The sequence below is a fragment of the Malania oleifera genome, chromosome 5 (assembly GCF_029873635.1).
Source record: "Malania oleifera isolate guangnan ecotype guangnan chromosome 5, ASM2987363v1, whole genome shotgun sequence".
Classification (NCBI taxonomy): Eukaryota; Viridiplantae; Streptophyta; class Magnoliopsida; order Santalales; family Ximeniaceae; genus Malania; species Malania oleifera.
In genome coordinates, this window is record NC_080421.1 from 28,357,925 (window position 1) to 28,379,375 (window position 21,451).

A 21,451-nucleotide genomic window follows, 5' to 3' on the forward strand; every position below is an offset into this window, starting at 1 on the left:
ACATGCATCAGACACCCCACTGCACTAGCATAAGAGACCTTTGACATATCACAAACCTCATTGTCCATCCTTGGGCATTAGGCGGTAGACAGACTGAAATAACTTGCCAAAGGTGTGCTTACCGGCTTAGCATTAGTCACGCTAAACCTCTCTAGTACCTTCTCCACAATGTCGCCCTAAGATAACCATAGTCTCCTTGCTATGCTGTCCCTATGAATCTCCATGCCAAGTATCCTCTTGACTACACCCAAGTCTTTCATATAGAACTCTTTTCCCAATAGAATCTTTAGCCGATTCACCTCGGTCATGTCTTTAGCAGCAATTAGCATATCATCAACATACAACAATAGTAATATAAGAGACCCATCCTCAAGAATCTTCACATAGAAGCGACAATCATAGTCACACCTTCTGTAACCAATACGGGCCATATAGGCATCAAACCTCTTGTACCACTCCCTCGAAGACTGCTTTAGCCAATACAGTGACTTATTCAGTTTGAAGACTAAGTGCTTTTGTCTAAGTTGGCTAAACCCTTCTAGTTATGCCATGTAAATCAGCTCCTCCAAATCACCATGGAGGAAAGTCGTCTTTACGTCCATCTGCTCTAGATGTATATCATCTTGCACCACTAGTCCCAGCACTACCCTAATAAAAGTGTGCCTCACCATAGGGGAGAATATTTCATTATAATCTACTCCATTCTTCTGCAAGTATCCCTTTGCTACCAAGCTAGCATTGTACTTCTCTATTTCCCTTTCTGAAATTGCTTCCTTCTTCCTGTATACTCACTTGCATCCAATTGCCCGCTTCCCAGCTGGAAGCTCCACCGAGTCCCACGTTTAGTTCTTATGCAACGATTCCATCTCCTCCACCATAGCGTCTATCCAGCTACCCTTCTTCTAACTGTGCATGGCGACACTCACTCGAAATTAACTAAGCACAACCAAAGGAAGCTCAATTGTTAAATTATATGTAATAAGGGTTATGTGAGGTAGGAACATTTTGTAACTCTTGTAGTTTTATTTCTTACATGATTTCTAAGCAAAAGTTGAGCAATTTGCATCTGCATACTAGGACACATGAGTTTATAGGATTGCACTAAAGTCACAAACTCAACTTTCATAATTCTCAAAGTTAAATTTAAGAGTTTGTCAAAAGAATCCTAAACTTAAAATATGTTTTCAAAGGGACAAGTTTTCATCATCTTCGTATTATAAACTTTTACATACTTTGTCCCGATTTTGCCAAAACGAGCTTTATGTCCTAAAGCCTCAAAGAAAGTTAAGTATATTTTTATAAAATGACATATAAGCATATAAGATATCAAAATAAGCTTTAAAATATGTTTTCGTAAACAAGATATCTTATACTCAAGGGGAAACTCATTTAGACAAGCCTAAATTATCATTAGATCAAATATTATTTATGTGCTCTTGTCCTAGCATGAGTTAGTTCATTCAAAGGCTCATAAGATTGAAAAAACAAAGTACTTGTCGACTAGTGGCTTGCACTCGTCGACTAACAATTCCAGTATCCAAAAAAAGTTTTCAATTTAGGTGACTCGTCAATGAGTGCGGGTTACTCATCGACGACTAGTGAGGGCTCATCAATGAGTGGGGTAGACTCGTCGACAATTTGCATCGTGAACAGTGCACCAACGGCTAGAAAACAAATAGTTTCTTTTGGAATTTGCTCTCAACGGTCCAATAATGACTAGCAAGGGTTTTTAGCTATACATACATGTCCTTAGACTTGTTTAATATGGTTTTGGTGATTTATACAAGTTCATAGAGAAAAATATCATTTTATACAAAACCTAGGCACTTTGCATTTTTGTTATTCATTCACAAGTGCTCAATCTCTCTTGCTCATTTATCTTGTTTGAATCATTCCTCGAGAGAGTAGTGTGAGGTTTGCATAGTATTTGATATCAATTCTATAAGGAGCATTTTATTGTAATCATCTTCTTGTTGTAAGGTTCTTTGTGAACCGAAGTGAAGGCTTTTGTTGAGCGCTGTAAGGATTTGTTCCTGAGTTGTAAGGCTTCTATACTAGTGAAGGAGTATCCTTAGTGGATTGTGAAATCTTTGACTTGGTGCTAAGGCATGGATGTAAGCTTAGTGTCGAACCACGTAAAAATCTCAGTGTTGATCTTTCTTTACCCTTCTCTTTATTTTATTTGTCTTGTCCTTGATTTACATTATATATATTGTGATATAATTGCTTGCAATCTTGCCAATAATTTTACTTTATAGAGAAGATTTATGTGAAAAAAGTCCATTCACCCCTTTCTGACTCTGTATACTCCCTGTCTTCTTTCGCAAAATTTTGGTAGTCAGAGACACCATAAATGTTGCCCCCCCCCCCTTTTTCCCTAGTTTTTTCTCTGTTTTTTGTGCACTTGCAGTCTCCAACTACCTCCCTCACCTTCCCCCATCCACCTAGAGCCCCTTAAGCCCCAAATCCCACCTAAACAAACTTGCCACCCTCACCTTCATCTGCAAGTTTCGACCAAACCCCTTTGTTTCTATTTTATTTTATTATTTATTTTTTTCCTTTCTCTATTTAAATCATAAGGGGGGGGCTCAGTTTGGGGGTATAGGCTCTCTCTCTCTCTCTCTCTCTGTATCTCGTTTCCTCTATCTCCTTTCTCCCTTTCTTCCTATTTATTTCCTATTTTTCTCACTTTCTCTCTCCTTCTTCTTCCCCTCTGTAGCCCAAAAAGCCTAAAGCCCCCCTCCCCACAGGTAATCTTCTCTCTTTCTTTCTCTCTCTCTCTCTCCCCCCCCCCCCTTTCTTTTGTAGTATACATGGTGTGCATGTGCAATGTTGTGTGTGGCAGTAAGCATGTGCATATGCATGTTTCATGCATGTATGAATGTATGTGTAAATATGTGCCATGTATGCATATGTGTGCATGAATGTGTTCCATGAATAAGTGTATGAGTATCCGTGCGTGCATGTATGCATGAAGTGGTGCGTGATCCTGTGTGTGGCTGCATGGTGCTCATATATAGTGCTAGTGTGAATGCATGTGCATAGATTGATGTAAGAACGGAGATATGTGCATGAACATGCATCTAGGTATGCATGAAATGGCATAAATGAACATGCATGGATGCATGAATGAATGATGGATGGTGCATGTGCATGATACATACATGCATGCATGAATGGACATATGAATGGGTAAGTATGCATATGCATAGATGCATAGATGATACATGTATGCATGCATAGATGGACATGAATAAATATGCATGTATATGCATAGATGCATGGATACATGGATGATGCACGTGTATTATGCATGGATGGATGGATACATGGACGATGCATGTGTATAATGCATGTTTGGATGCATGGTTGGATATATACAAATGGGTATGTACACATATGCATGAGTGCATGAATGAATGATGTATGCATGCAAGCATGTGTGGATGGATATGTATACATGAATGTATGATGCAAATGCATGAGTATGCATGGATAAATATTTATAGGTAATATATATATATATATATATATAAACAACAAAACCAAGCCTTAGTTCCACTAAGTGGGGTCAGCTATATGAATCCGTTTCTGCCAATTTATGCGATCATGGACCATTTCTTTTGATAGATTCAAGGATATTAAATCCTTACTCACTATCTCCTCCCAAGTTATTTTAGGTCTATCCCTACCCTTTCTACTCCCCCCCACAATAACTAAGTCACTATTCCTCACAAGTGCACTATAAGGGTTACGTTGCAAGTGTCCATACCATCTGAGTCGTCCCTCCCTTATCTTATTTTCTATAGGAGCTACACCTAACTTACCATGAATATGTTCATTCCTTAATTTATTTTTCAATGCTATACCACTCATCCATCTAAGCATTCTCATCTCGACAACTTTTACTTTTTGGATATTATGTTTCTTCGTCGCCCAACATTCCGATCCATATAGCATAATTGGTCTTATAACTGTCCTATAAAACTTCCCTTTCAATTTTAAGGGTATTCTACGATCACATAGCACACTTGAAGCACTTCTCCATTTGCTTTAACTCTATGCATTACATAATCTTCAATTTCTCCTTCATCTTGCATAACAAATCCAAGGTATCGAAATCTACAAGTGCTATTTATTTTTTCATCATCAAGTTTAACTTTGTCTCCAATATTCCTCCTATCATTACTAAAATTACATTTCATATATTCTGTTTTATTTTTACTTATCCTAAAGCCTCTAGATTCCAAAGCTTCTCTCCATAATTCTAACTCAGCCTCTACTTCGTCCCTAGTTTCGTCAATTAATACAATATCATCTACAAACAACATACACCATGGAACCTCCTTTTGAATACTCTTAGCCAATTGGTCCATCATTAAAGCAAAAAGATAAGAACTCAAAGCAGATCCTTGATGTATACCTATGGTAATTGAAAATTCTCTAATTTCTCCATTTATAGTCCTTACACTAGTCATTACTCCATCGTACATATCCATAATGACATCGGTATACCTACAACATACACCCTTTTTTTCTAAAACCCACCAGAGAACTTTTCTAGGTATCCTATCATATGTTTTCTCAAGGTCAATAAATATCATATGCAAGTCCCTCTTCTTTTCCCTAAACTTTTCCATTAATCTTCTTAAAAGATAAATAACTTCTGTGGTAGATCTTTCAAGCATAAAACCAAATTGATTTTCTGAGATCTTCGTTTCTAACCTTAATCTTTGTTCAACTACTATTTCCCGTAGTTTCATCGTATGACTCATAAGTTTAATTCCACGATAGTTATTACAATTTTGAATATCTCCTTTATTTTTGTATATAGGTACTAAAGTGTTTTTCCTCCATTCATCTAACATTTTCTTAGTTTTTACAATTGTATTAAATAAATTAGTTAACCATATAATTCCGTTATCACCCAAGCATTTCCAAACTTCAATTGAGATGTTATTTGGTCTCATAGCTTTCCCATTTTTCATCTTTTTTAGTGCAAACTTAACTTCATTAACTCTAATTTGGTGAATAAATCTTATTTTTTTAGTCTTTTCATCATTTGACAATTCTAAATTTAAGCCTTCTATTTGGTTTTCGTTAAACAACTTACTAAAATAACTTCGCCATCTTTCTTTAATATCTTTGTCCTTAACCAAGACAATATCATCCTCACTTTTTATACATTTTATATTTCCTAAGTCTTTGCTCTTCCTTTCTTTAGCTTTAGCAAGTTTAAATATATATCTTTCCTCTTCTTTTGTGCCTAATCTATCATACAAACTATTAAATGATCTATATTTAGCTCCACTAACGGCCCTTTTTGCATCTTTTCTTGCCTCCTTATATTTTTCAAAATTATCTCAGTTTCTACATTTTTGCCACGTTTTATACCAAATTCTTTTTGTCTTTATGATTTTTTGTACATTTTTATCCAACCACCAACTTTCTTTACTATTCGAGAATCTTCCCCTTGATTCACCTAAAATCTTTTTCGCTATCTTTTTAATAAAGCTAGTTAATCTATTCCAAAGAGTATTTGTAACTATCCTATCCTCTAAGGTCCAATCCCCATCTTTGATCATTTTATCTTTAAATTTTATTATATTTTCTCCTTCTAGGTTCCACCATCTAGTTCTCCTACACTGGTTTATTTGATCATTTTTCTTTCATTTTTTAATAAATATATCTAACACTAAGACTCTATGTTGTGTGGTTAGACTTTCACCTGGAATAACTTTACAATCCTTGCATGATAAACGATCTACCCTCCTAGTTAAAAAAAAAAATCTATCTAACTTCTATTTGGTCCACTTTTAAAGGTTATTAAGTGTTATTCTCTCTTCTTAAGGCAAGTATTCATTATACTAAAATCATATGACATAGAAAAGTCTAAGATCATCTCCCCAGACTCATTTTTGTCTCCATATCCATATTCTCTATGTATCCTCTCATAATTTTTATTATCTCTTCCAACATGTCCATTCAGATCTCCTCTTATAAATATTTTCTCAGTCCCTGGTATGCCTTGTATAATACTATCCATATCTTCCCAAAATTGTCTCTTAAGATTTTTTGATAAGCAAACTTGAGGAGCATAAGCACTAACGATATTTATTATCTCTTATCCTAATACCATCTTGATTTTTATAATTCTATCACTTACTCTAGTTACATCCACAACGCTATCTTTTAAGTTTTTGTCTATAGTAATGCATACTCCATTCTTATGTTTTTCTTTTCCAATATACCAAAGTTTAAATCCTGATTTATCGATTTCCCTAGCTTTCTCCCCCACCCACTTAGTTTCTTGAAGGCAAATTATATTAATTCTTCTTCTAATCATTGTATCCACAATTTCCATGCTTTTACTCGTAAGTGTCCCTATATTCCAAGTTGTTAATCTAATCCTAGTTTCCTGAACTAATGTCGCCCACGTCTAGAATGATGCAGGAACCCTTACATATTTGACACCGCACCCGGGCGCCAACACGGCGCGTCACTTTGGGGCGACGACCTAGCCCACCCTCACCCACTTTTCGCTACACCTAGGTGGTTCAAGTGCAACGCATTGCTCGTAGGGGACGCCCCAGCAAATATTCGGTAAGGATTCATATCATAGTGATCTAACAAATTTTACGCTAGCTGTTAGCTACCTAACGCAACCCTCCTCCTTAACCCAGGCTTGGGACCGATTGTGTGAGAAAAAATTACGACATTAAGTGCATCACAGGCGGAGTTATATATTTTACCTATATGTAAATATATGTATGTATGTGTGTGTGTGTGTGTGTGTGTGTGTGTATGCATGTGTGCATGCATATTAATATAGGTGTGTCTGTATTTATAAATAGGTATTTAGGCATTTATGTGGGTTTATTATGTATTTATTAAAATTGGTATGTGTGTGTGTGCATGTGTATTTTAGTATGTATGTGAATATGTACAAGTATGTATGCTAGTTTATGGGCATATTAATGTGATTATATTGAATATTAATGTGTTTTAGTGTGTGTATTTGATTTTGTCATTCTTAAAAATCCCTAAAAAATTGGAAAAATGTGAAAAGATCTCAAGAATTTGAATTTTGTCTTTTGGTTTGTAGAATCTAATTATGGCTTATGATGAGATAAGGGGAAGACTCTTACTGTATAGTGTTTTCTTCTCCTTATTCGTTAAACATAACAGTGATTTCTAACCTTTGAAGATTGTATGATTTGAGAAAGATTATGGCCTCGACCAATAGGATTAGATCGAACAAACCAAAGTTGTTTGTTTGTTTGGTAATAGATTTTACCTACAAAATGTTTTTGAAAAACCCTAAAAATGTGCGTTTTGTGTAATTTTTTGGATTTTTAATAAGCTGACAATGAAGCCCTGCCCTTTTGAACTCATGCATTTAATCAAATCATGTTTTTAAGTCAAACTCCTTTCAAAATCCACTGCTTTCATTCACCTACCTTTTGAACTCATGCATTTAATCAAATCATGTTTTAAAGTCAAACTTCTTTCAAAATCCACTGCTTTCACTCACCTTCTTCAAAAACTAGTAGTAAAAACCCAATTCCCCTTTCCAAACTTTGGTTTTTAGGTCGGTAATATAACTTGATATTTTCAAGCCAAATGTTTTCCATCATCATCATCATTATCATCACGTTTTTTTTTTTTTTTTCAAAATTAAGGTTACGAGGCTGATCCCTTTTTAGAGCAATACTTTTACCTTTTTGAAGTCATGTTGGAGTGCTAATGGGCAGTGATGCCAAAATGACCAAAAGGGCTCTTTTCCTTTTATTTTGAAGGCACGAATAAGTAATTGCGGTAATCATTTCTTGAATGGGTGTCTACATGGGTGCTAGTTGGCTGACTATCAATGAGATGGTTAGTTAATCACCTTCTTTGTGCACAAATGCACTTTTGAACTCCATCTTTGGTTTTCACAAATTTTTTTCAAGGTTTTTCTTTATTTTAGGATGGTGACTTTGTATTTTATGTGTTTTTACTGTTTTGCCCATTTTTCTTCAAAATCTCTTATTGTTTTGGGATTATCAATCTTTTCATCAATACCCTAAGATGAAATCTAGCATTGACAATCTTAAAGGGCGATTGATCACTTATATTGAATTACCTGGTCAACCATGCCCTTGAGGTTGATTGATTGCTTGTGTGAAAAATTTGAGTTTTTGCAAAGTCTATGCAAATCTTATGGAACCCAAATATCAACCTACTTTAAATTGAACTTAAATGACATGAACCAACACTCAGTAATGACATGCATATGTGAAAATCATGTGAAATTCTCACACAAATCAACATAACATATCATACATTGAGAGAAATATAACATGAATCATAATGGAAAATAGAAAGAGTTAAAGCAATAGGATTGACCTAAAGATGTTTTCAAGTGTAGGATAGAAGGGAAAACACTCACTTAACGAAATATATTATAAAAAAAAAAATGGAAGGAAATAGTATGGTATAAAACAATGCAAACTCCAAGAATGTGAACCCTTCAGCAAACATGCATGGAATTCTCTAGCATTCTCACCAATTCCTTTCTTTCCCCCTTCCGTAGCATGTAAAAATTATCCACTTATGGTATATTTATATACCAATCAAAAAGGAGGGAAAATTCACTTAACAACTACCAACAGTGGTTGCTAGTGTCTTGGTCATTGTAGTACATTTGTTTATGGTCAGGACACATTGCATAATTGAGACAACCAACCAATCATAATAAAGAACTTCAAATTTCAAAAATTAATTGGATCGGTTGACTACCCTTGAAGGGACGATCGACCGCCCATTAAGTTGGTGCCAACCTCTTCGTGCGTGCACGAAGGAAAAAATATGGGAACAGGGGCCTGATTGATAGCTCGTAAGTGACCAGTTGACCTCTCTGTGCAATTTTTATTCTTCTAATCATTTTACCTTGAAATTAATTTCTTTAGTTGTGTTATTATTGGTTTGATAAAAAAAAAAAATGACTACTGACACTTGACAAGTTTGTGCAATGCTTTGGGTTATTTATTACTTTTTTTTCCTGGGGTATTTAAACTTGATAAAACAATTTAATGTAATTACATGTGCTATATGGGTAGGGTGAAATGTGTGGTTTTAGTATTAACGCACACCTACCATTCTATGTGTTGTTCTTTTGCCTTTTTTTTATTTTATTCTTCTCTTCATTTTACCTTGAAATTAATTTCTTTAGTTGGCTTATTATTGGTTTGATAAAAAAAAGACTATCGACACATAACAAGTGTATGCCAAGTTTATTGATGTTTTTTTTTTTTTTTTTGGTCTCTAAACTTAATAAAACAATTTAATATAATTACATGTGTTCTATAGGAAGGGTGAAATGTGTGTTTTTAGTATTACACATGCCTACATTCTAGGTGTTGTTCTTTTGCCTTTTCTTTTTTTTTTTTTCATTTTTTTTCAAATGAGGATGGTGACAAAAAAAAAATTTAATTGTTTGTTGTGGAAATTTTTTGTTTTTGTTTATTTTTTTCCTTGACATGTGTTTGTAATGTGCTTAATTTTGTCGATCTTTTATTGTTCTTTGCATTGGTATGCACTTAAATCATAAATAGTCAAAGACAAACACATATACTTGTGCATGTAGCACACCATGATAAATGACTATTGCCATTTAAGCTAATAAATACTTCATTTTTTCTTTGTAATGTGTTGATATTCTAACTGTATCGGGATTTTTAAGCACAATATCAGCTTCTGACATGACTTTCTGCCATAATGCCTGCAGATTTTCTGACCAATATCTAAAAGCATCTTCTTGATTTCTTCAAGACCACTTTCTTCTTCTTCTGTCAACTGATTTACCTTTAAAATACTTCCTGATATTAATTCTTTCCAGTTATCAAGTTTCTCTTGATAATTAGATTTTTCTCCCGATTTTTCTTCCTCTACTTACATGTAATTATTTACAGTAGTACCTGAGGGCTTTGGAATGAAATGATTATCTAGGATAATTCCTTCTGAAAATATTGTAAATGACTGATATTTTCTAAGGAATTTACTTCCCAAAATGAAATCGTCTGGTAAATCTGGAATTAGGCCAAGAATTTGTTCCTCATATTCTTTGTCATTCATTCTGATTTTAACATTTCTGGCAACTTCTCCTATCTGGAGAATAGCACTGTTACCAATTATAACTCTAAGACTTTTTGATTCCAAAGTCACTTCTGGAAATCTAATCCTAATACATGACCATGTACACCCAGTGTCAATAAGGGCTATGCATTCTATCTTTCCGATTGAAATGTTAACTAGGGTTGCCCATTCTTCAAATTTGGCGCTTAAAATGGATGCTCCCATATATGCTATATGAGACTGGTCTTCATCTTCATTTGCATAGATAGGAATTCTTATAGTTCTCTGACCAACTACCCTTCTACTACTTGATGGTCTTAATTCAGATGGTCCAGATCCTTTTGACCTAATTTCTGAATTAACATCTTCCTCTCTAGATACACTCGCTTTACTAAGAGTATAATCACTTAGAGGTTCTGTGATGATTAATCTATTTGCCTCTTGTTTTACTGATTTTGGCAAAAGATTTTTCAATCTTTCTTCTGTTCTTGGGGTTACCTAAATCTGAGGCCAGCTTAGCGCTCTTGGATTCACAACTTCGGGCTGTAATCCTTTGACTAAATCAGCTTGATTTGTCTCAAAGAGTTGAGTGAACCTACTAACTCCCCTTCTGAGGGCTGGTTTCCCCGTATTATAAAACTTTAAATATAACCTGGCAATAATTCTAATGCACCTCCTGTCTGGGCTACATTTTAACATATTCTGCTAGTCATGCGTATTAACTCTAATCTGTAGAGTTCTCTCCACACTCTTATCTTGGAGGTCAACATGTAAATCTGGTATAACTTTTACCCAGGCTGCTTCTGAATGCAAGTTAGCTCTTGCTCCTCCTAGCAAGGATCTACCAAAATTTCCAATACTTTCATCCATAACTGCAATGAGAATAGGAAGATCTTGTCCTTTTCTTACTAAGGGATCAATTCCAACCTGGATGATTCCATAGTAGACATATCTTGCCTTCTTATCCATTGCTCTTTGGACTTCTTGTGTGGTTAACAATGGAACTATAAATGTCCCGACATCAGTACTGGATACTTCCACTGTTACTTCTTTTTCGATTACCTTTACTGTCTCTTTGTAAGGTATCCATGAGGTCTGGTATGCTTCAGCCCAACTGGCTCGAGGCATCCTCCATTCCTGACAATCACTACTTTCTGAAGGAATTTCAGTTTCTGCATTCTGCACTAGATCTTCTTCTTCTCCTGCTAGAGAGACTAGTTTTGGTGCTGCTCTTATCATAGCTAGTCTTAACTGACTCAGCTTGAGATCATAAGGAGATTCATCCTCTGAATCTTCCTCTTCTTCTTCTGATTTAGAATATTATAAGAAAATAGAATAAACACTCTCATCATCTGAGTCTATTTCCTCATCCCAAATCGGTTCATAAAGCAGTTATGAAGTGTTCTCCATCAAGATACTTTTGAGGCTATCCTTCCTTTTTTTCTGCTTCTGGACAATTATTAGCCTTATGGCCCTTCTTGCCACAAAATCAACAACAATCACAATTTTCCAAGGATTTTCCTTGTGGACATTTGGGATATCGTCCATATTTCTTCTTGAACGATTTATTGACATCTTCTCTTACCCTACTGGGTCTAAGATATCTTTTTTCTGGGTATTTCTGCCCTTTTCTAAAGCTCTTTCTCTTCTCAAATTTCTTCCAAGTCTTTCCTTTGACTTTGGATACTTTAGTTTTCTTATGGCAAACTCCATCTACACAACTAGTTTTTACTCGTTTTGAGCATTTAGTTGGTATTTGGTTACATCCATATCATCCTGCTACCCCACTTATCTTAGCACAGCAATCTGAATTCATATAAGGCATGTTTCTTATATCCTGAAACATATGCCTCTACATACAATAAAGTCTAATTCATTTGCCTTACTATTTCTGCTCCGACTCCGAGAGTATCTGATACTTCTGTATCTCTCTTTAGTCTCTGCTTAACAGCTTGTTTTACCACTTCTGGCCAACTACCGGGTAACTTATTGATGAAGACTTCTTTTGCATACGCTTGATCTTGTGGTCCGAGCTTGTAATACCAATACTGGTATTCACAAAGAAACTCCTCAAAGTAACACATGTCACAGATTTGAATCTTTGTGAGAGCCATCCTGGCCTTCTCAACTAGCTCATCCCCTCTATCAACTAGCGAATATCCTACAAACTCCTGTTTGAGAAATAAGCTATGATAGCAATTACTTCATTTGGAGTTTTGACGGTGTTAATAATAATGGTACTCACATCTGAGTTCCTTTGAAGTATTTTCCAAAAATCTTCAGCATTTCCTCTTAGTGTGGCTACTACAAATTTATATGCTTGCTCCACCGACCAAGATTCAATTCCTCTGCTAAGGATATGATATCTAATATCCATAGCCCAATCATCAATTGCAACTGCGGGATCCTTCTTGCAATTAAGCCTAAGGATGGTTCCGTTCTGGGGTACTCCCTTTGGAACACTCTTCCTTGGTCTGAATTCCTCCTGAATTCTTCCTAGGTAATTTAAAACAAACTCCTGTTGTTTTGCCGTGGTTTGGAGCATTTCCTTGAAAGATAACTTCTTTTGCTCCCACGGGTGTGGTTCCATTCTTAGGGGCTGCCATACTGTCTTAGCATCCCAAGATGAAACTTTTGAAAAACTTACTGGTACTGTTTCCCTGAAACTTGATGGTCCTGCTCCTGCAGTTCTACCTTTTGCTGAACCTTTACTAGTTCTTGCAAGGATTTTTTCGCCACTGGCTAATTTCTTAGCCTTGAGGTCTTCTACCTCATTAAGCCTTTTATTGATTTTCTTCTGAATCTTTGAGATTTCATTCTCTGTCCATTTTTCACGATGAAGAAGCTTATCTAACCCGTCCTGAGCATTCTGGATATCTTAGTTATGTCTAACAAAACCTTTGTCTCATCAATGTCTCTGAGAGCACTCTGAACCTCCTGTTCCTGTGCATGTTGACCTCCAAGATAAGAGTGTGGAGAAAACAGTCAAATGAACAAGTTGTTTATGCCAATAAACAATACATTTCATTTCAATGAACACAAAGAGGTTTTGTATAAAAATCATATATTCTTCCAACAAAATAGAACATATAGACAAAATAAACACTTCTTTATTCTTTGTACCTTCCTTCTAATACGCCTTCCTTATATGCGAACCACGACTAGCACCACCCAAAGCCCAACACACCATAACTAGTATCAATACCAAGACATTATCCTATTTTATTTCTCAATTCTCTTAATTGTTCGCTATACACAATTGGTAATTCGCGTTGTGCACAACTCTAATGGTAGGTCATACCTGAACGAAGAATCCATAATTCCACACTTCATGTCCCTACAAAAACACAAAAATGATTAGTATTTTTCAGTAAGGAATCATGAACAAACATTTATTTGCAGGTTCTGATATGACATTATAGAAAAAGGAACACATTTCTTGCACCCATTGCTGTTATCACCACACAAGAGAGAATTACAATACAAAAAAAAAAAAAAGTCCTCTTAGCCATTATCATGACTACATCAACATAGAAAATGGAAGTCTACATATGTTTCTAAGTGTAAAGATGTTGAACAAAAAACGTTTGTGCATGTATCACAAAAAAATGGTTTATAAAGATGATAAGCAAACATATGTTTCTTACTGGTAGACAAAGTAAAAAAGAAAAAAAAAATTTCATCCTTCATGATATAGTAGAACAAAAAAAAAAAAAAAAAACCAAAACACAAGTTCTTATCTTATAGTTCTTGTAGTCAAGAATCTTCTTCTCAAATTTGATTCTTCTCAAGTTTGCTTATTCACGAAGTCTTTAGAGCTATAGTTTTCTTACGTTGGCAAAATCACAACATGGCTTGATGCCATTTTCACATACACATGAAGCTTAGCCATGCACATAAATAGAAGGAAATGGAGGGTCAATTAATTTGTCTGCGAGACTTCTTGCTAAGAGACTTGGGACAACAAGTAATTCTTTGTTGCATTTTTCAAATTCTCTCGCTAACACCTTATTTTGAGAGTATGAATTTCGCGTTTTGAATATGGATTTGTGTGAATTTAGACAAAATTTAATATAATTTTACATGACATTTTCTCCAATCTTACACAAATCCTAATGTAAGTGCACTCCCAAATATAGGAGCCCTATATTTGGAAAAATTTTGAATTTAAATTTATGTGAATTTGGATAAAATATAATACAAAAGTTATAATATTATAAAGATGATTCTCCCTTTGTATTTTTTTTTAAATATGAAAATTTATCTTTATAACTACCAATGGACAATAATTATTCGAAAATACACATTTAACTACTAACAATTGTCCTAAAAGATTCTTCTAATTATGTTAAATTTATCCCTATAATTATTTACAGTTATTTCAAGGTATTCCTATAACTATTTATTACCATCCCAAAATACCCTTCTACTAATTAATTTTTTATTATTTTATTTTATAATTTTTTAAAAATAGAACCATGAATAGTTTATATTAAAACAAATCTATTTAAAACTAAGTTTGGCTCTAAATCCATTCTACAAATTTTCAAGTTCCAAATGAGATTCGTTTGAGAGTTGAGACCATGTGGATCCCACGAGATGTAACGGTGACGGGACGGTCAATGGAGACCGACCCGGTGGCTTGACTGGCGGAGAGAGAGGGAGGTGGGCGGGGAAAGAAATCCTCATTTTCCATTGCGCGCGCACTCCGACACCGGATAAATGGTTCCGGTGGCCGGAAAACACCCAGCAAAGAAGCTGTTACACGTCTCTTAATCTACAACGATATCATCGGGTCCATGGATTCTGCGAAAGAGCTTTCGCAGAGGACCAGGAACAAGGGTTTTCCCAACTTCCTGCTTCGTTGTTCTTTTGCCTTTCTATTCGTTCTCTTTGCCTTGCCCCTATCACTTCTGGTCGCGATTGCTGCTGTTTTTGTTGGGGATTTATCAATTACAACCCCAAATGCGGTCCCATCCCAGTGCAAGATCGTCTCTAGTGGTAAGTTCTCTGTTCCCTTTATCTTATTTTCTTGGAGTAGAAATTTTCTATGGGTCTATTTGGCTGCTGTGAAAATCTTAGGAATTGAAACTTTTGTTTTATTTTTCCAAAAACCTGAGTATAGACAGGCTTCTGATCAACCAAGCCTAATATGATTAGGCTTCACTGGCTATATGCTCAAAGTCAAAGGAAGGGGAAATTAAACATGGAGTGATAGGGGAGGAGAAGGGAAGGAACGAGGAAAAAGTTTTGCCATCTTTCGTTGTTTGTATTTGCGGAGAAATGATTGTAGGAAAATTAATTGCATGTTTAGTATGTTGGAATGGAATGAAATTGAATCTATGACTTTGTCATACTCTTCATGCAAATCTTCATTCCAGTCCTGCCCCACTCTATACTGCAAACCAAACATGACTTAGGAGTGGGAATCGCCTGCTGTAGTGCAGTATTGAAGAAGCAGTTGAAGTTGATGCAGTGCTGATGCAACAGCGAAGTGTAGTTAATATTGTATTATTGTTAGCTGCTATAATATTTATTAATTGTTATTATCTAGGTATCATTACCAGGGTCTAGTTAAAGAGTGTCATTTCCAATGTCCACCTTTATTTTCAGAGTTCATTAATTAGGTCTTTTTTTTTTGACTCTAGAGAAGTTATAAACAACTGCAGCCAAGAACAGTTGTTTCCCTAGGCACATTGATGTGTTTTGTGTATATTCATCTTAACCTAGATAATGAGGGACCATTGAAAGATTTTCCCATTCCATTTTGGTTACCAATTCTGATATGGTCAGAATTTTCATGAGAACTTGGAAGTGTGGGTCCAGGATTCATCCAGTGGCTCCTTTCATAGCCTCTACTGCTGCATTTCCGCAGGAGAGAATCAATCTCTTTGCCATTAAATCTCCCCATAATTATTCCTAATTAGGTTTCTAATTTGACAGATTCACAGCATATTTAAATTGCATCAAATTGGTATTTGATTAGGTCCTTCCCTGTATTGGTTTGTCTTGCTTGTTGTTTGCTGTTTCATTTGGGATTGGGTTTTCATATATCCCATTTAGGCAATTGCTCTTCTTTTCTTAAATCAAGTCCGTTGGTTTTGTTTCTTGGATATATGGCTGCCCATTTGTATTTCAAAGATAAATTATTCTGGATGTCAAGGAAACCCTTGGTTATTGCTACTATAAGGAACACCTTGGTTGATGAAATGAGTAATATAGCATTAGTAAACTCTAAAGTAGATCAAAAGGTAGATTGTGAACAAGATGCAAGGCAGGTAGAAAGCTTTAAGCTAGTAATTGACAAGGATAGTTGCAGAAATTTGTTGGCTGTAGAGGAAAAATTGAAGCTTGAAATGGTGGAACAACTGAACAACTGCATCCATATTGCATTCTTTGGTCCAATAAAGGGAAGGAAGTATTTGTGGCAACAAGATGATCAATTTTTTGATTTGGTTATTGCTACATGAAGGAACACCTTGGTTGATGAAATGAGTAATATGGCAGTAGTAAACTCTAAAGTAGATCAAAAGGTAGATTGTGAAAATATTTAGATGAAGGAAAAAGCTTACAGAACAAGGTGCATGGAAGGTAGAAAGCTTTAAGTTAGTAATTGACAAGGATAGTTGCAAAAATTTTTTGGCTGAAGTAGTGGTGGAAAAATTGAAGACTGATATGGTGGAACAAGTGAACAACTGCATCCATATTGCATTCTTTGGTCCAATAAAGGGAAAGAAGTATTTGTGGCAGCAATATGATCATTTTTTTGATGGAATCTCTCATAAAAAATCTGTTTCGTATCTTCATGTGACATGGTACCGATGGATACATGCCATATTCTACTTGGTCCTTCATGGCAAAGTGATGAAGTGCTGTCCATGATGAGCATAACAATACTTGCTCTTTCTATATCAAAGATGGTGATAAGAAGAAAGCCCATGAAAGATTTTTGTGGGATAAACATGGAGAAACCATTAGTTTTGATAAAACAAACCAACATGTCACTACAACATGAGAAGGGTTTGATGGAATTACCAAGCGTCTCAATTGAAAATCAAGTTATAGCTCACAAAGCTTGTGGTACGAGTACTCAATCTAAAGATATGAGTGGTGTTACAATAAAAGCAAGCTGTGCCACTAATGTTGACCCTGTTCTCATGAATGGTAGCCACAATAATATAGCTATTGATGATCAACATATTCTACAAAAAATTGATGAAATAGTTGCTGCTATGAAAGCCAAATAAAGAGTGAAACAACAAAAAAAAGTTTTAGAGGAAGGATGCTGGAAATGTGCAGCATGGTCAATGGGCTTGAGGCTAATCTACAAACACAAGCCAGAGTCACCGACTCACCTTAGTGAGTTTAGAAAGGAACAAGTGAGGACTAGGGCTGGGAAGTGCAGTCACAAAGTTGTGTTCTTAATAGGGAAAATCTCAATGTACAAGGGAGAAGATTGGCAACAAAGGCAATTGAGGTGCGTAAAATATACTCAGTTCTAATTTCTGGTAATGTGGAAAGGAAAGCTTGACCATTGGAACTCCTGGGTAGGCAGACAGGAGCTTATGTAGTGTGATGCCCAATATGTGAAGAATTAAAGATGGCAACCAAGTTTCTTATAAGTTCTAACAAGGGGGAAATGATGCAGTGCTGGTGCAACAATGAAGCATACTTAAGTTTGTTGCTATAATATTTTTTAATTGTTGTTATCTAGGTATCATTATTAGGGTCTAGTCAAGATGTGTCATTTCCCAAGTCCAACTTTATTTCCAGAGTTCATTTATAAGGTTTTTTGAGTCTAGAGGAGTTACAAACAGCTGTAGTTAAGAATAATCATTCCCCTTGGCACTTTGTATCTGCAAATTTTTTTCATATTTATATTTATCTGAACCCAAATAAGGTACAGAGTTTTTCCTTTCTGTTTTGGTTATTAACTCTGATTGGTTCAAAATTTTCGCAAGAACTTGGAAGCATGGATTGAGGATTCAATAGGCTCCTTTCATAATCTTCACTGCTGCATTTCCGTGCTAGAGGATCTCTCTGCCACTAAATCTCCTTTTAACTACCCCTAATCTGTTTGTTTTCTAATTTGATAGATCCTTTAGCCGTCCAAATAACTTGTGCTTTTAACATTTTTCTCCTAGCTAGTCGCATGGAAAATATCAATGTTTCAAAAGGCGAAGGTGTAGGCAAGGTGTTTTAACCCTTGAGAAGCGAGGTGTAAGCCTTAACGCTGGGGGTGTAAGCCTTTTGAGAATTTTATTTTTAGACAAACATATGTAAATAAGTTACATAAATTTTAATAGTAAAGAAAAATCAAGAAAATAAATATATAATGTAAAAAAATAAAATATAATTTGCAAACTATATTTTGGCATTAAAAAATTGCTAGTTTGAATTCATTGCATAAATCATGACAAGAGATAGCTATAACATCACAAGGTTCAAATTATTTTCAAGATCTAAGATAGAACTCTCAATTATTTTGGAAAGGTTGAGGTTCAAGGGTTCTAGAGATCAACTGAAGTTATGGCATTCTTTTTCTATAAACATGGAGTTAAAATTTTCTAACCAAATCTAACTTGAGAATCACACACCCTAAATGCGTAAACCTTAACTGATAAGGCGTGCTTTTTGTGCATGAGCCTCAACATTTAATGCATTAGCCTTTTTGAAATGTGGTGTTTTAGATTGAGCTCAAGGTGTTTTAGGCATGCCTTGCCTTGAGCCTTAAGGCTTGCCGCGATTGAGCCTTTTAAAACATTGGAAAATATTAATGGACACAAGAAAAGTGCTTAATAAAGTTTAGGATTTCAACCATTAACCCTCTTGAAGTTTTTGCTTCTGTCATCTCATCTACTAATTTTTTGAAAATGAATATAAACCCTTTTGTCAGTTGATGCTTTTTAAGTCAACAAATTTTTGCCCTCATGTTGAGCAAGTACTATGCTTTTTCAAAGCAAGGCCTTAAATTTCAATTTCGACTAAAATTTCGAGGCTTCAAAAGTATGGAAATTTTGGTGTCATTGTCAATTTCAATTTTAAAAAATGATGGTAGTTAGTGGTACAACATGGAAGTCATTAATGAAACTTCAGAAACTATTAGTAAACATAATAACGCAAGATTCAGAAGAAGAATATTATAAATAGAATACATCAAGGACAGGTATGGGTGTATAAGGTGCAATAATTGAAATAGTAAACAGAGTTCAATTAATTTAAATGAAATTCATAAATCAACTAAATATTATTTATTATTCAAACAAAGAATTTAGACTCAAATGTCAAGTAAAATGCTGTGGCTAATATCTAAGTTTAATTTTTAGAGTTCCAAAAAAATGAAAGCTATAATTTATAACCTTCTAGCACTGATATTTAGTCTCTATTAAAAAGAAAGTTTGTTCTTGTGAGGCACTGAAGAAGATGTGATTGTGCACGTTTTTGCGGTATCTTTGTTAGCATGTAAGTATGTTCAATGCTAACTACTACATTTTCAAGAATGGTTTTTTCGCCTAATTTTGGCTTCTCGCCCCTGTTGGGGGCCGGAATTCAGTTCCATATAGGGGAACTTATTTTGTGGGAGCATGAGTCAAATGTTTGTGTAATTTAGCAATAAAATGATGAATATTTCATCCTATGAGTATTGATGCCTTCAGTTGAAAGATTGTTGGCAACTGTCAGAGAGTCTTGATACCTTCAGCTCAAAGACTGTTGGCAAATTGAGGTTAGGTTTTCAACACCTGGGGAGGCTAATGCAACCTGGTTATTTTTTAGCTCTTAGTAATCTTATGTTAAATTATTTTCTTTAAGAGAAGTTAAATGACTTGTGTGTCAGGGCTATTCCTATCGTTTGATGCGGTTTATTATTTCACACAACTGTCACAAGACTTTTTTGATGTCCGTGGAAGGTACATCACAAATATAAGTGTGGTAATTAGAAAATCATGTGCAATGAGCTGTTGTAGAGTAATGCTTGATGGTATTTATTTATTTATTTTTCTTGTTGGGATACAACCATATTTTATTTTTGTGATTTGCGCACACAGTTTTATTATGTAAATTGTTGGAATTGTACAACTAATAACTTAATTTAGGATTTATATGATTGCTCCATATTTGTGTTTTAACATCTTGTACAGCCAATTTTGCAATGCTGTTTTAAATTCTTGGATTTGAACTAACAAATTTGGCTTGAAGACTTGAATTTAGCCTTAAGAAATATGCATTTTTATGACATGGAAAATGTGAGAATCTGGAATCCCTTTGATTTAAGGTGCATTGGCTATTAGGGAAAAATACATTTGACTCCTGAGTTTCATAAAAAAAAGGATCCTTCCCTGGTATTTGAAAGTATTCATTGACCTCCTCTCTGTCAGTGATGGAAAGGGTCGTATTTTATTTTTGACAATCTACACCTTAAATTAGTTTTTTGGGGATCTAAAAAAGAAGATTCCTTGTGTGTAAGTCTAAGGAAACTTGAGAAGAACTAACAATTTGTTGAAGATGATCCAACAACTAGCACCAGCACCAGCACCATATTCATCAATTTACCATCTTTTGTTGCCTACTGAACCAACCCCCTCCCCTTTTTATATACCTTGTTGTATAAATTTCATGAATGTATCTTATGGTGGGCAAAGAGGTGCATACTTCACTTGTCCAATCGCTGCCATTCCCAGTGTACTCCATTGCATTATTTATTTTGTGAAAACAATTCACACTTTAACTTGGATTTTTTTTTTTTTTCGCGAGAGAGAGCTTTGTTTTTGTTTACTCTAGTTTTCTTCCATGATTACTGACCGTAAAAGAATGTTGTTGGTATTTTGCTTATGTTTGGCACCAAGTGAAACTGCGAAAGTAAGCAGAGAAAATGAATCATTTATTGGATTCATGTCACTCCTTACTGATCAAGTGTTTGAAATTTGGAGAGAGAGAGAGATATGTTGGTGCGACCATCTGTTCACTGATCCATTCTCATGTATACAGACTCCACTTGTCACATCTCTGCCACTCCCGCCACACACCATTGCATTATCCATTTTGAGAGAACAAAGCTCTCATTTTCTCTAATCTCAAATAGTCAGATTCCCCCATTCCTTTCCCATCTATACTTCTGGTTTTTGTTCTTTATTCGTTGTGAAGGAAATTACTGCCTGCACCATCAACACCACACTGCACCCTGCAACCACCCGTGTCAACTAGCCACCATCTCAACCCTTCAAAAACTATCAGCTCAACTCTAAGCGTGTACATGTTTGTCTGCAGCCTTCACCTGTCCATACAACTCCCAATGGTAGTGCTTAAAACGAAACACCTCGACCTGCTCCATAGTAAT

At 35.2% G+C, this 21,451-nt stretch overlaps 1 protein-coding gene across 1 annotated transcript in view; it reads left to right on the forward strand.

The window, feature by feature from the left end:
- Window positions 1–14,637: 14,637 nt before the first annotated feature.
- Window positions 14,638–21,451, forward strand: part of LOC131155367 (uncharacterized) — a 29,485-nt gene continuing 22,671 nt past the window's right edge. Inside the window, exon 1 of the mRNA XM_058108441.1 lies at window positions 14,638–15,117. Within this exon, the coding sequence (XP_057964424.1) occupies window positions 14,916–15,117 (202 nt within the window). The 5' untranslated portion in view covers window positions 14,638–14,915. The remainder of the gene's footprint in view (window positions 15,118–21,451) is intronic.